The 13,112-nt window shown below is 49.4% G+C and overlaps 1 protein-coding gene across 3 annotated transcripts in view; it reads left to right on the forward strand.

Annotated features, from left to right (window-relative positions):
• The window catches only part of ALG1 (ALG1 chitobiosyldiphosphodolichol beta-mannosyltransferase), a 53,826-nt gene that overhangs the window by 29,745 nt on the left and 10,969 nt on the right, over positions 1 to 13,112 (forward strand). For all 3 annotated transcript variants that reach the window (XM_044305103.1, XM_044305104.1, XM_044305105.1), the window contains 2 exons: positions 9,934 to 9,993; positions 10,950 to 11,060. In XM_044305103.1, the coding sequence (XP_044161038.1) occupies positions 9,934 to 9,993; positions 10,950 to 11,060 (171 nt within the window). The remainder of the gene's footprint in view (positions 1 to 9,933; positions 9,994 to 10,949; positions 11,061 to 13,112) is intronic.

Below are 13,112 nucleotides of genomic sequence, written 5' to 3' on the forward strand. Positions count from 1 at the left end.
GTACATATGGGTTTTAACTTGATGAAATCTAGCTTAACCAAATTATATGTATATCCTGATGGATTTTAAGTGTGTTTTTTTTTTTTTCTATTAACTCAGATAACCCCTTTAAAGAAAAAATTGGATTAAAATGGAAAATCTGCCAAAAAAGTGAAATTTAAAAATTTGATCTCCATTTTCCTTTAATTCTTGTGGAACGCCTAAAGGGTTAACAAAGTTTGTAAAATCGGTTTTAAGTAACTTGAGGGGTGTAGTTTCTACAATGGGGTCATTTATGGGGGTATCCACTATGTAGGCCCCACAAAGTGGCTTCAGACCTGAACTGGTCCTTTTTAAAAAAAAGTGGGTTTTGACAATTTTCTTAAAAATTAGAAGAATTGCTTCTAAACTTCTAAGCCTTCTAACGTCCTAAAAAAATGAAATGACATTTCCAAAATGATGCCAACATAAAGTAGACATATGGGGAATGTTAAGTAATAAATATTTCATGAGGTATCACTTTCTGTTTTCAAAGCAAATTAAAATTTAGAAAATTGCGACTTTTTCAAATTTTTGGGTAAATTTGGGATTTTTTCATAAATAAAGGTGAAATATATTGAGGCCCCATGCACACGGCCGTTGTTCACGGCTGTGTGCGGGCCGTGGAACCGCGGCCTGGATCCCTTCCTGTGAGCTGGAGCGCACGGCGTCACTGGTTGCTATGACGCCGTGCGCCCCCTGCTGCCGGCACAGTACAATAATACACTGGTATAGATCATACCAGTGTAGTACTGTATTGCGGCGGCAGCAGGGAGCGCACGGCGTCATAGCAACCAGTGACGCCGTGCGCTCCAGCTCACAGGAAGGGATCCAGGCCGCGGTTCCACGGCCCGCACACGGCCGTGAACAACGGCCGTGTGCATGGGGCCTGACTCAAATTTATGACTATCATGAAGTACAATGTGTCACGAGAAAACAATCTCTGAATGACTTGGATAAGTAAAGGCGTTCCAAAGTTAGGCTACTTTCACACTTGCGTTCAGAGCGGATCCGTCTGATGTCTGCACAGACGGAGCCGCTCCTATAATGCAGACGATGGGATCCGTTCAGAACGGATCTGTCTGCATTATATTTTAGAAAAAATTCTAAGTGTGAAAGTAGCTTCAGACGGATCCGTCCAGACTTTACATTGAAAGTAAATGGGGGACGGATCCGTTTGAAAATTGAGCCATATTGTGTCAAATTCAAACGGATCCGTCCCCATTGACTTACATTGTAAGTCTGGACGGATCAGTTTGCCTCCGCACAGCCAGGCGGACACCCAAACGCTGCAAGCAGCGTTCGGGTGTCCGCCTGCTGAGCGGAGCAGAGGACAAATGGTACCACACTGATGCATTCTGAGCGGATCCGCATCCACTCAGAATGCATTAGGGCAGTACGGATGCGTTCGGGGCCGTTTGTGAGAGCCTTCAAACGGAACTCGCAAGCGGAGCCCCGAACGAACGCTAATGTGAAAGTGGCCTTATTACCACATAAAGTGACATATGTCAGTTTTGCAAAATTAGGCCTGGTCAGGAAGGGGGCAAATGGCCGAGATGGGAAGTGGTTAAAGGTCTTGTCTGAGTTAGGCCTCATGCATGTGACTGTGTTTTTCATCTGTGTGCTGTCCGTATTTTTGCGGATAGCACACTGACCCATTCATTTCAATGGGCCACTGAACTTGGAAAAAAAAAATTCGGGGGATCTGTGTGGCCATTCTATAAACTTTAGAACATGTCTTATTCTGCTCCGTATTGCAGACAAGAATATTCCTTTCTACTGATAGGAGTTAGAAAAATGTGGAATGCACATGGAAGGTATCCATATTTCTCGCCCAGTTTCCTTGGGGGACACAGAAGACCTTGGGTATAGCTCATCTCCCTAGGAGGCGTGACACTAAGAAAAAACTGTTAAGCCCCTCCTCCACAGCTATACCCTCAGCCTGGAGAGAAAGGCTGCCAGTTTTTGCTTAGTGTCCAAGGAGGCAAGACACTCCCTGCTACTGCAGGGCTGTTTTCTCCTTGTTTAAATTTTGATTTTTACTTTTTCTTTTCTTTTTGTTCCAGACAATCAGGGACAACAGAGTCGCACTTGACCTCTCTGTTTCTCCCGGGGTCGAGCTGCGCCAGTGCTGGTCATCCGCACTGCTGCCTCCCCCACAGAAGGCAAGGTGGACCAGGGCAGCCCAGCTCCCCTGCATCCCGCCAGCGCAAGGGTCGCCCGCACGCCAAGCCCCTCTTCCAGCGTCCTGCCACTACGGTGCCAGTAGCTGAAGGGGCGACCCTGCTGGAACAGACCGAGGGTGAAGACGGCTATGGTGAGAGAGTGGCTTCTCCAGCCCTACGACCCCCTCCCCCCACCCCGGTCTCCTGCGTGACTGACCCCCATACTTTAGCCTATCCAAGCAGAGTGGCTATTGGGTGGCTGGACCTAGGCTGGTCCCTGGGGTGTCGCAAGGCGGCAATCTGCTACAGCACTCACCCATTCCCTCTCTCCCCTCCATAGATCATAAGGGACGCGGCAGCCTCACTACAGGATGGAGGTCCGCGCAAAGAGGGGGCGCTTGCCGGTGCGTGCTCAGGGCAGCCGCAAAACTTTAGTCCACGTTCGCGGCCCGCTGGGCCGCACCATCCGGTGCTCCTTCCCGGGCCCCTGACTCTTCCTGGCCGCGGGGTGGCTCCCGCGGCCGGCGTTACATGTGCGAGCTATGCTCCAACTAGGCCCGGCCGACCTTCGGTCCGGTCGGCCGGACGCCGCAAATTTTGGCCCAGGCGTCGCGGCCTGCTGGGCCGCACCTCACGCTCCTCTCGGGTCCCTGATTCTTCCGGCCGCGGGGTGGGCACCCGCGGCCGGCATTGGCTAGAGCTGTGCTCCAACAGGCGCCGGCCGTCGGTGCATTCCGGCCGGCCGGGCGCTGCATAGTTTGTCAGGCTTCGCGGCCTGCCGACCGCAATTCCGGCACTCGGGGTGGTCTCCCGCGGCCGGTATGTGGGCACCCGCGGCCGGCTTAGGCCGGCCGGTACTTTAAATGCTTGCGGCCCCGGTCATCCGGGCGCCGGTAAAATTTAGGCCCCGGCTTCACAGTCTGCTAGGCCGCAAATTCAGGCCTCTGTGGGGGGGGGGCGGGAACTCTCCAGGCGCGAATTCTTCCCGCCTGGAGGTTCCCCCGCCCCCAAGAGTTCACAGCGCCGAGCCCCCCCCCCCCCCCCCCCCCCCCCAGGCCAGATGCCTGTTAACCCTTTGGGTACTGGCCGGCTCCGGATGGGCCTGTACGGCCTGTGCCCCTGTATGGTTGCCCCCCTTTCTGCCTCAGGGAGGCTGTAATATTAATAAATAATAATAATAATATAATAAAAAAAAAAAAAAAAAAATTATAATTTTGTTTTGAATAACTGGTCTTGTGGGCTGCGCAGGACGCGGCAGCCTCATCATTCGGTATGCTGTCTGTAGGCATGCCCCCCTTTCTTAGGCGGTATGTCGCGCTCCCCGGCTGCGGCGCTGGCCAGGGCATGTTCCCCCTCCCAGGCGTTTTCTTGCCCTCTCCCGGGATACGGCGCTGGCCAAGTGCATGCATAAAAATTTTTCGGGCCAGTATGCGTCACCCAGTTCTGGTGGCTGCAGGTGCATGGCCCTCCTTCCTAGGCGGAATACTGCACTCTCTTTGGCTGCGGCCTGGCCTTGTGCATGACCCCCCCTTTTTTCTAGGCGGACTGCTGCACTCTCACCGGATGCGGTGCTGGCCATGTGCACGACCCCCTTCCACAGGCGGGACGTTGCACTCACTGGATTCGCTGCCGGCCATGTGCATGAACCCCTTCATAGGCGGAATGCTGCACTCTCACCGGTTACGGTGCTGGCCATGTGCATGAACCCCTTCCATAGGAGGTATACTGCACTCTCCCCGGATACGGTGACGGCCATGTGCACGTTCCCCTTCCATAGGCGGAACACTGGACTCTCACTGGATTCGTTGCCGGCCATGTGCATGAACCCTTCCATAGGCGGAATGCTGCACTCACCGGATACGGTGCCGGCCATGTGCGTTTACCCCTCCCATAAGAGGTACACTGCACTCTCCACGGATACGGTGCCGGCCGTGTGCACGTTCCCCTTCCATAGGCGGAACACTGAACCTCACTGGATCCGTTGCCGGCCATGTGCATGACCCCCCCCCCTTCCGTGGGCGGTGTGCCGCACTCTCACTGGATTCGCTGCTGGCCTTGGACATGTCTCCTTTCCTCAGGCGACATACGTACACTCTCACTGACTGTGTTTGTTCTCTCGCCAGTGCGTTGCTGGCCATGTGCATGGCCCCATCCATGGCGGGGTGCTCGCACTCTCACTGGATGCGATGCTGGCCATGTGCATGGCCCCCATTTCTGGGCATGAGCATGCCCTCTAACTTGGGTGGAATGCTTGCACTCCCATGGAATCTGTGCTGGTCTTGTGCATGGCCACCCCTTATTCCATGGGCGGCATTTTGCACGCTCACGCGATCCACGGCTGTCCGTGTTTATGCGGTGCTGAACTGGTACACGTCCCCCTTCATTGTCGGAGTGGTGCACTCTCACGAAATTCGGTGTTGGGTGGATTTTTGCACAATCACTTAATGATAGAATAACCCTGTGCATGCCCCCTTTCCCTAAGTGTACCTTCCTGCGTTCTGCTGGACATGTGCGGCCATGGGCATGGCCCCCTTCTGGGCGGAATATGGTATGTCCTACTTTTCCATAGTAGGTACTGGCCTTGGTATCCCCCCCTTTTGGGGCGGGCTTCTGCACTCTTGCCGACTGCTGTGTTGGCCAGGTACATTTCCCCCCTTTTCTGGGCGGACTGCTTGCGTTCCATTGCATGCCGTGCTGGTCTTGTGCATGACTGCCTTTCAGGTTGCACTTGCACTTCCGTTGGTATGGTTGGACTCTGGCTGATCCTTCGCTGAGTGACTATTTTTTTGCAGTGAGCGGACTTTCTTGTGCGCTCTGTCCGTTGTTTGGGCCGGGTATGCCTTCTCCTCCCATGGGTGGGTTGGTCTTCTCACTGCTTACGGGGCTACTCGTACGTATGCCTCCCTTTCTCCTGCAACATACCTTTTTTCTCTTGAGATACGATGCTTGCAGCTAGCCTTGCGCTATCTCTCTAAAGAGCTCGTTCTGTCCACCTGTGTGAGCCTACGGTGGTGTTCAACAAACAGCTAATGAATGCCCAATGTGTTCAAAGGTATATATATATACCTTATATATAAGTAGACGAGCTCTACTTGTTCGCTACTGCACCGAGCTGGGTGGTACTCATTCCTTTCGTCCCTTCCGCCCGGGGTGTGTTCGTGGTCCCTAGATGCGTACCGTTCGTCCTCCCGCGGCATTGTTTCCCTGCGTTGGTGGTCACATAGTCGAGAGTGCTGTCTGCAGCGTCCCTCGAATTCTGCGTTTTCTCTGGCGGGACTACGGTTCCCTCGCCTACGACCATTCCTCCTCTTCAGATGCGGTGTGGTGTGAGTCCTTCCGGTTGGTGCCCTCTGCGCTTCAGTCTGATCTGTTACCAGGTTCGGGCCGCTCTTCTCGGGAAGATCACCCAACTTCTCTTGGGTGCTCGCGTACCCAGGTCCGGAGGACCTCCATCTTGGGTTCTTCAGGGTATTCGCCTTCTGCGGGCGGTGAACCGGGCGTCGGTGTAGCGGGGTTCTGCTCTTGAGCTGTCCTATGGCTTCCCTGTTGCCCACCCCTCCTTTCGGTTGGAGGGTGTTATGCCGGCCTCTGTCTCGACTGCCTTTTCTCGCCGGCTCTGTTTGGCTCCCGCTCGGTACAGTTCACTCCGATGTGGCTTCTGTCCCGGCCATGCTTCAGAGGCTTTCCTTCGCTGCCCTCCCCTCTGGGGAGAGCATGGTTGTTCATGTGGATGGTTCCGGTGTTCCTTTTGGCCTCGTACTGTTTCCCTTGTTCGCACTGGCTGTACTAGCTGTGTGCCTATTTACCGGGTCTGCCGCGTTCTGTCCTCCAGCTGGGTGCAGATTGAGTTTTTTTCCATTCTCGGCAATGGTTCTGCCATGGATTTACCTTCTCGGTAACTTGGGAGGACTACCATTCGGTCAGGGTTGCCCTTGGATCTCCCACACTGGGACTGTAGAACGGCTTCCGTTCTGGCCGTGTTACTGGTCTGCGCATGATCTCGTTGGGTTTTCACCCGCTTGCCAGGCGACTCTAGCGGGCTCGTTAGTGTTCGCTCCTGGCCGTGTTTCGTCCAGGTTCTGTTGTAGGACTTAGGGTTTTTACCTGGGGTTCTGTGGGAAGCTGGGCGTTTTCCCCTCTCTGCCTTTCTTTCTCCATGGTTCTGTCTTTCTCCAGTCCGGCCTGGACCTGGGACTGGGACCCTGTTGCTTCAAGTGTCGGCGCTGTCCCTCCTCTTTCAGCGTTCCACGGCCCTCTGGGCCTGTCAAGACCTTCTTCCATGGAGCGGCTCTTGGGTTCCCTTTGTACTGCCCTCCGGTACCGCCCTGGGATCTACATACTGGGTTCTTGGCGCTCCTATCTTTCCTTTGGAGCCGTTACAGTAGTTCTCTCTACTCCTTCTGTCCTGTGCGGTTGTGTTTCCGTAGCCGTCGGGTCTCTGACGGGTGCCTGAGTGGCGGTCCTTCTTGTTCCGAGCCTTCTGTCTTTCCATAGGACAGGGCTGTTCTCCATCCCGTCTCTTCCTTCCTTCTGAAGGTGGTGTTTGTCTTTCAGTTCCGCGAGGCATTCGTCCTCCCCTTCCCGCCCCCGGGAACGGACACTTCACCGTTTGGACGTTGTTTGGGCCTTGCGTTTTTGCTTGGAGATCTCCGGCTCTTGTCGACGTTTGGTCTCTTGTGTTTCTAGGAGGTCCGTGCAAGGGTTGCGGCCTCCAGGGTGGCTTCCTCCGCTTTCTCAGAGTGGCTATTGTTGTGGTTACCGCACAAGGGCAGGGTTCTGCCTTTGGTGTCACTGTCCATTTCACCAGAGCGGTCGGTGTCCCCTGGGCCGGAGGCATTGGGCTTCGGCCATGCATTTGTGCAAGGCGGTCACTGGTCTTCCTTGCACACCTTACCGAGTTCTACAGGGTGCATACTCGGGCTTCAGCGGATGCTGTCTTGGGCTGCCTGGTCTGCAGGCGGCGGTTTCTTGATGCCTTCGGGTGCTTCGCCTTGGTGCTGTAGTCCCTCCCCTCTTGGACTGCTATTGAACGTCCCAAGGTCTTCTGTGTCCCCCAAGGAAACTGGGCGAGAAAACGAGATTTTTGTATAACTTACCAGTAAAATCTCTTTCTCGCTCTTTCCTTGGGGGACACAGCACCCACCCATTCTTTGTTTTTATCTACGCGAGTTTCCGAGTTTGTTTTACCCGTTGGGTAGTTGGCTTGTTGGTTCCACTTCTTGGGCTTTGCCTTTTCTCACTACTTGGACACGCAACTGGCAGCCTTTCTCTCCAGGCTGAGGGTATAGCTGTGGAGGAGGGGCTTAACAGTTTTTTCTTAGTGTCACGCCTCCTAGGGAGATGAGCTATACCCAAGGTCTTCTGTGTCCCCCAAGGAAAGAGCGAGAAAGAGATTTTACTGGTAAGTTATACAAAAATCTCGTTTTTGTGGATCCATTGTCTGCACTGCTGTTAAAGGCACACTACTACCAATTTTTTTTCTCAGTCTATATGTGAATATTCTATGTATTTAATTTTTTTACAGAAAATAGGTGGATGGATTTCTGGATATAATTTTCTGAAGTCACTCCATGTATTCTACTTCCAGTCTCGATTCTTTAATTTCTTCTTTTATTTGCACTCTTAGGCCCCTTTCACACGGGCAAGTTTTCCGTGCGGGTGCGATGCGTGCGGTGAACGTATTGCACCCGCACTGAATCCTGACCCATTCATTTCTATGGGGCTGTGCACATGAGCGTTGATTTTCACGCATCACTTGTGCGTTGAGTGAAAATCGCAGCATGCTCTATATTGTGCGATTTTTCACGTGACGCAGGCCCCATAGAAGTGAATGGGGTGCGTGAAAACTGCACAGCATCCGCAAGCAAGTGCGGATGCGGTGCGATTTTCACGCATGGTTGCTAGGTGACAGTCTATTCACTGTATTATTTTCCCTTATAAAATGGTCATAAGGGAAAATAATAGCATTCTGAATACAGAATGCATAGTAAAACAGCGCTGGAGGGGTTAAAAAAAATTAAAAATAATTTAACTCACCTTAGTGCACTTGATCGCGAAGCCCGGCATCTCCTTGTGTCTCCTTTGTTGACTAGGACCTGTGGTGAGCATTAAATAGAGGTAAAGGACCTTTGATGACGTCACTCCGGTCATCACATGGTACGTCACATGATCTTTTACCATGGTGATTCACCATGGTAAAAGACCATGTGATGACCGGAGTGACGTCATCAAAGGTCCTTTACCTTTTCCCGCAACGCACCCGCCTCTTATCCGGGCAAAAAAACTGACGCATCTGTGAAAGAGGCCTTAGGGTACTTTCACTCTAGCGTTATTGTTTTCCGGCATAGAGTTCCGTCCTAGGGGCTCAATACCGGAAAAGAACTGATCAGTTTTATCACCATGCATTCTGAATGGAGAGTAATCCGTACAGGATGCATCAGGCTGTCTTTAGTTCAGTCTTTTTGACTGATCATGACAGAGATAAAACCGCAGCATGCTACGGTTTTTTCACCGGCCAAAAACACTGAACACTTGCCTGAATGCCCAAATTTTGTCCCATAGGAATGTAATAGTGCAGGATCCGGCATTCAAAATACTGGAATGCCTTTGCAGACCGAAAAAAAGGTGCAAAAAAAATAATAATAATATGCTGGATCCGTTTTCCCGGATGACACCTAAAAGACTGATCCGGCATTTCAATGGATTTGTAAGACGGATCAGGATCCTGATCCGTCTTACAAATGCAATCAGTTGGCATACGTTTTGACGGATCCGGCAGGCAGTTCTGGCGACGGAACTGCCTGCCGGATTCCTCTGCCGCAAGTGTGAAAGTATCTTAGCACAGCATACAGCCTCGCTTGACTTTTTCAGTTAGACCATTCACTGTGGCCGGAGGGGGAATGGGGTGAGTGACTCCATTAGATCATTAAATCTTACACTGATCAGGGCAATGCTCTTCCGTGGGCATCTTTATCTAGGCCTATGAAGAGAACAAAAGAGCCTTCATACTGTTATCCAGAGTCTACATCTATTTATGTATTTAGTTTATGCACTTATATAGCACTACTATATTCCACAGTGTTTTACAGACAACAACATCCAACTGTCCCCAATGGGTCTCACAATCTAAGTTCCCTATCAGTATGTCTTTGAAGTGTGGGAGGAAACCCATGGAAACAGGGAGAGAACATACAGACTCCAGGTCGGATTCGAACCTAGGACCCCAGTGCTTCAAGGCACCAGTGCTAACCACTGAGCCATCGTGCTGCCATACATCTACATTTATACTATCAGATAACTTCTTGCCTTCACAGCAGCAGTAAACTAGATTTTGTGCTACAGAAGGACAATATTTTGTATTTAATTTTCAATGGTATAGTACTTCTGAAATGAAAACCCACAAAAAGTCTAATGGAGCTCTGTAGTATTCACTTGAACAGACAGATCCGTCTCATAGAAGTGAATAGGGACGCCATACTTGTAATTACACTGCAATTGCTGCAGTGAGCAGGTCAACAGAACAGATAAGGCAGCGCTTGTACAAGCACCGCTTTTTCTTCAACAGCTGATCGGTGGGGGTGCCGGGAGTCGGAGTCTATCTGATATTAATGATGGACAGTCCTGCAATGCATAGTTTCTTAATACAGGATATTGTTTCCCTCCTATAGGAAAGCCAGGCTTCTCAGACTGCATTTAATTCAATGAAATTCAGTTTATTGTTGAAATTTGTTTTGCGTTTTGTTCCCTTTAGATTATGATACGTCTATTACAAATGGGTTCAAGCTTCCCTGTTTAGTCTGTGCTATAACAGGTAAAGGAACTTTGTTTCTGTTGTTTTAACCACTTTGTACTATTTTTGGAATATCACATTTATAAAAAAAAAACAAAAAAAAAAACTTGACCTACATTTTTTTTTTTTTCTTCTGAACTGGAGGTGGCTGACAAGTCTTAGTCTTTCTATAAAAAAAAAAAATGGAGTAGCAGCCATACTGCTAAGAAGTTAATTCTGAAGTGACCGTGTGCCTAAACCTTTTGTGGTCACTCTTGAAAATACACAATGGAGCAGATAAACCTTGGCTTACAATAACTGAGGTGTGACTTCAGCCTAAGGTGTGCCCTGTAATTGGCATCAAGGATGTCTTCAAACTTTTAATCAGTCAGTCTGTGTTTTATTTTATTTTTTTATACAAATGCCCAAGGTACCTGCTTTGTACTCCTGTGCAACAGAACTGTGCAGCGTGCCACACAAAAAAATGTGCATTAGGTTGTGGTCCATTGCAGGCCCTCTCCATAAACCATTCCTAGTTCCTCCAGGCCAGAAGACACCTGCAAGGGACAGAGACAAAAAGGCAACCCCTAGCCAAAGCCTGGAGTATGCCCTGGCAACCCTCAGCCGAAAGTACGCCAAATCTGTGCTCAGGTCTCTACCAAGGCGGGGGATGGGGGGGGGGTGTAGCCATCTGGTTCCTCCCTTCCCCCAAGACCTCAAGGAAGGTAAACCATAAGGGCACTGCAACCCCTAGAAATCCTTGTGACAAACGTGGAAAATGAACACAGTGAACATGAAGCTCAGCCCGGACATTCGGCCAGAATTATAAAAATGTCTCCACCTTACATCAGGCCGGAAGGCTGGGCAAAGAATAGAGTGTGCTCAAAATTTGTCAAAGTGCGTGATTTTTTTAAAGAGGGCATTCTAGTGTTTGGATATATTGTATTATTTTTAGAAGTCATTTTGATTAACTGTATTTTGGTCATGTGTCATTTTAGGTAAGGGGCCCCTGAAGGAATATTACTGTAAGTTGATTGCAGAGTTGCAGCTTAAGAACATCCAGATCTGCACGCCTTGGTTGGAAGCAGAAGACTATCCTGTCTTACTTGGTAAGGAAATGGTAGGAGTCGTGTAGGTTCCTTGTTCTGCACCTTTCATCTGTATCTTACCAATTCAACCTGGTTATTAAAGGGATGCTAAATGCTGAAAAACAAGAAGAATTAAGCATAATCTGCTAAGGAAAGTTTGTGTCTGCATGGACATCTGCAGGCTGCTGCAGAAAGCGGTTAAACGGATATTCTGCAGTCGGAGATGTATCTCCTTCCTCCTCGTCTCTCCATCTTCGGCTGGAGAACAGCTTTGTGCACTAGCGTGAGCTCCCAGGCTAGCTGGAAGTTTGCGGGGCTTAGCACGGCATTCACTTTAAAGGGAGGCTGTAAGCTACTTTTTACATTAAACTGTCCTCATTGTGTAGGTGATATAAACCGTTCACAATGCTCAAAAAACCAACTTTCAATTGATATGGTAATATCCCTATTGATATGCTTTTCCCTGTGGCCCTAGTTGTTAACGCCTACTTGCCTTGCCGGAAGCCAGCCCCATATCCTCCATTGTCCCTGCTCCTGAAGTCCTGCATCTGCACACATGACTGCTGGACCCAGGCATGCTCCGTACAATACCGTGGGCAGCTGCATCAATAAATGGAATGCGTCTGCACCATTTCCTGTTGTTAATGCAAGATCGGGAAATGGCACATGTAGATTTCGTGCATTAACCCCTTAGGGACACAGCCTTATTTCACCTTAAGGACCAGGCAATTTTTTGCAAATCTGACCAGTGTCACTTTAAGTGCTGATAACTTTGAAACGCTTTGACTTATCCAGGCCATTCTGAGATTGTTTGTTTGTTTTTTTTCGTCACATATTGTACTTCATGACACTGGTAAAATGAAGTCAAAAAAATTATTTTTTTTACATAAAAAAATACCTAATTTACCAAGTATTAGCAAATTTCAAAGTTTGTTTCTCTACTTCTGTAATACATAGTAATACCCCCAAAAAAATTGATGACTTAAATTCCCCATATGTCTATTTCATGTTTGAATTATTTGGGGAATGATATTTTATTTTTTGGGGATGTTACAAGGCTTAGAAGTTTAGAAGCAAATCTTGAAATTTTTCAGAAATTTGCAAAAACCCAATTTTTAGGGACCACTACAGGTCTGAAGTCACTCTGCAAGGCTTACATAATAGAAACCACCCAAAAATGACCCCATTCTAGAAACTACACCCCTCAAGGTATTCAAAACTGATTTTACAAACTTTGTTAACCCTTTAGGTGTTGCACAAGAGTCATTGGCAAATAGGGATGAACTTAATGCCTCATTTTCCATTTTAACCCATTTTTTCCACTAACAGCCAAATAAGACTGCATCTTTATTGCCCTGACTCTGCCGTTTACAGAAACACCCCATATGTGGCCGTAAACTACTGTACGGCCACACAGCGGGGCGTAGAGTGAAAAGTGCGCTGTTTGGTTTTTGGAAGGCAGATTTTGCTGGACTGTTTTTTTTGACACCATGTCCCATTTGAAGCCCCTCTGATGCACCCCTAGAGTAGAAACTCCATAAAAGTGACCCCATCTAAGAAACTACACCCCTCAAGGTATTCAAAACTGATTTTAATAACTTTGTTAACCCTTTAGGTGTTGCACAAGATTTAATGGAAAATAGAGATTTTTACTTTTCTCGCCCATTTTCCTTGGGGGACACAGACCTTGGGTATAGCTCAGCTCCCTAGGAGGCGTGACACTAAGTAAAACTGTTAAGCCCCTCCTCCATCAGCTATACCCTCAGCCTGGAGATAGAGGCTACCAGTTTTAGCTTAGTGTCCAAGGAGGCAAGACACTCCCTGCTACTGCAGGGCTGTTTTCTCCTTGTTGTAATTTTATTTTATTTTTGTGTGCAGAGATTCCGGATGGAGTCTCTCAGGTCCGCAGTGGCCTCCCTGGAAAGAGGGGATTTCATGGCCTCAATCGACGTTCAGGATGCATATCTCCACGGCGGATTTCCTGAGCCGGTCCACCATCGACCCGGGAGAATGGTCCCTGCACCCAGAGGTGTTCGAAGCCCTTTGTCTTCGCTGGGGTCGCCCCGACGTGGA

The sequence above is a fragment of the Bufo gargarizans genome, chromosome 8 (genome assembly GCF_014858855.1).
Source record: "Bufo gargarizans isolate SCDJY-AF-19 chromosome 8, ASM1485885v1, whole genome shotgun sequence".
In the NCBI taxonomy this organism is placed as follows: domain Eukaryota; kingdom Metazoa; phylum Chordata; class Amphibia; order Anura; family Bufonidae; genus Bufo; species Bufo gargarizans.